Below are 690 nucleotides of genomic sequence, written 5' to 3'. Positions count from 1 at the left end.
ACCTGTGCTCATATGTTCTCAGGTGTGTCGTCGCTGCTCGTTGGACCTGCTGTCTAAAGATGGATCCGGACCTCCCCTCAGCCCGGCCGTGTCTCGTGGATCCCGCCGGGGTCAGCGAAGCACCAAGCTGTACCGCTGCCCTCACTGCCCCTTCCTGTCGCACTACCCCAACCACCTGGCCCGCCACGCGCACACCCACTCTGATGAGAAACCCCACCGCTGCCCCCACTGCCCCTACACCTCCTCGCACCTCGACAACCTCAAGCGCCACATGCGCGTGCACACGGGCGAGAAGCCCTACCAGTGCCCGTCGTGCAGCTACGCCTGCGGGAACCTGGCCAACCTGCGGCGACACGAGCGCATCCACTCGGGCGCCAAGCCGTTCCACTGCGGCGTCTGCGGCTACTCCTGCAACCAGAGCATGAACCTGAAGAGGCACATGCTGCGGCACACGGGTGAGAAGCCGTACGCCTGCGCCGAGTGCAGCTACACCACGGGCCACTGGGACAACTACAAACGCCACCAGAGGAAACACGGGCACAACACGGACAGCTGGGACAAACACACGCCCCTCAACGGCCTCAGCTGGGGCAAAGACACTCAGGAGAGCCCGAGTCAGGGAGAGGAACACAGTTAGAGTGTGTGTGTGTGTGTGTGTGTGTGTGTGTGTGTGTGTGTGTGTGTGTGTGT

General features: G+C 62.9%; 1 protein-coding gene across 1 annotated transcript in view; it reads left to right on the top strand.

The window, feature by feature from the left end:
• Positions 1-684, top strand: part of znf513b (zinc finger protein 513b) — a 10945-nt gene extending 10261 nt beyond the window's left edge. The window contains exon 7 of the mRNA XM_023429847.2: positions 23-684. Coding sequence (XP_023285615.1) covers positions 23-637 — 615 coding nt within the window. The 3' untranslated portion in view covers positions 638-684. The remainder of the gene's footprint in view (positions 1-22) is intronic.
• Positions 685-690: the final 6 nt, after the last annotated feature.

This window comes from Seriola lalandi, unplaced genomic scaffold (assembly GCF_002814215.2).
Source record: "Seriola lalandi dorsalis isolate HSWRI2012SDOR001 ecotype SW California unplaced genomic scaffold, Sedor1 jcf7180002054899, whole genome shotgun sequence".
In the NCBI taxonomy this organism is placed as follows: domain Eukaryota; kingdom Metazoa; phylum Chordata; class Actinopteri; order Carangiformes; family Carangidae; genus Seriola; species Seriola lalandi.
Note: the sequence above shows the minus strand (reverse complement) of the source record. Positions and strands in the feature narration are given on the sequence as shown.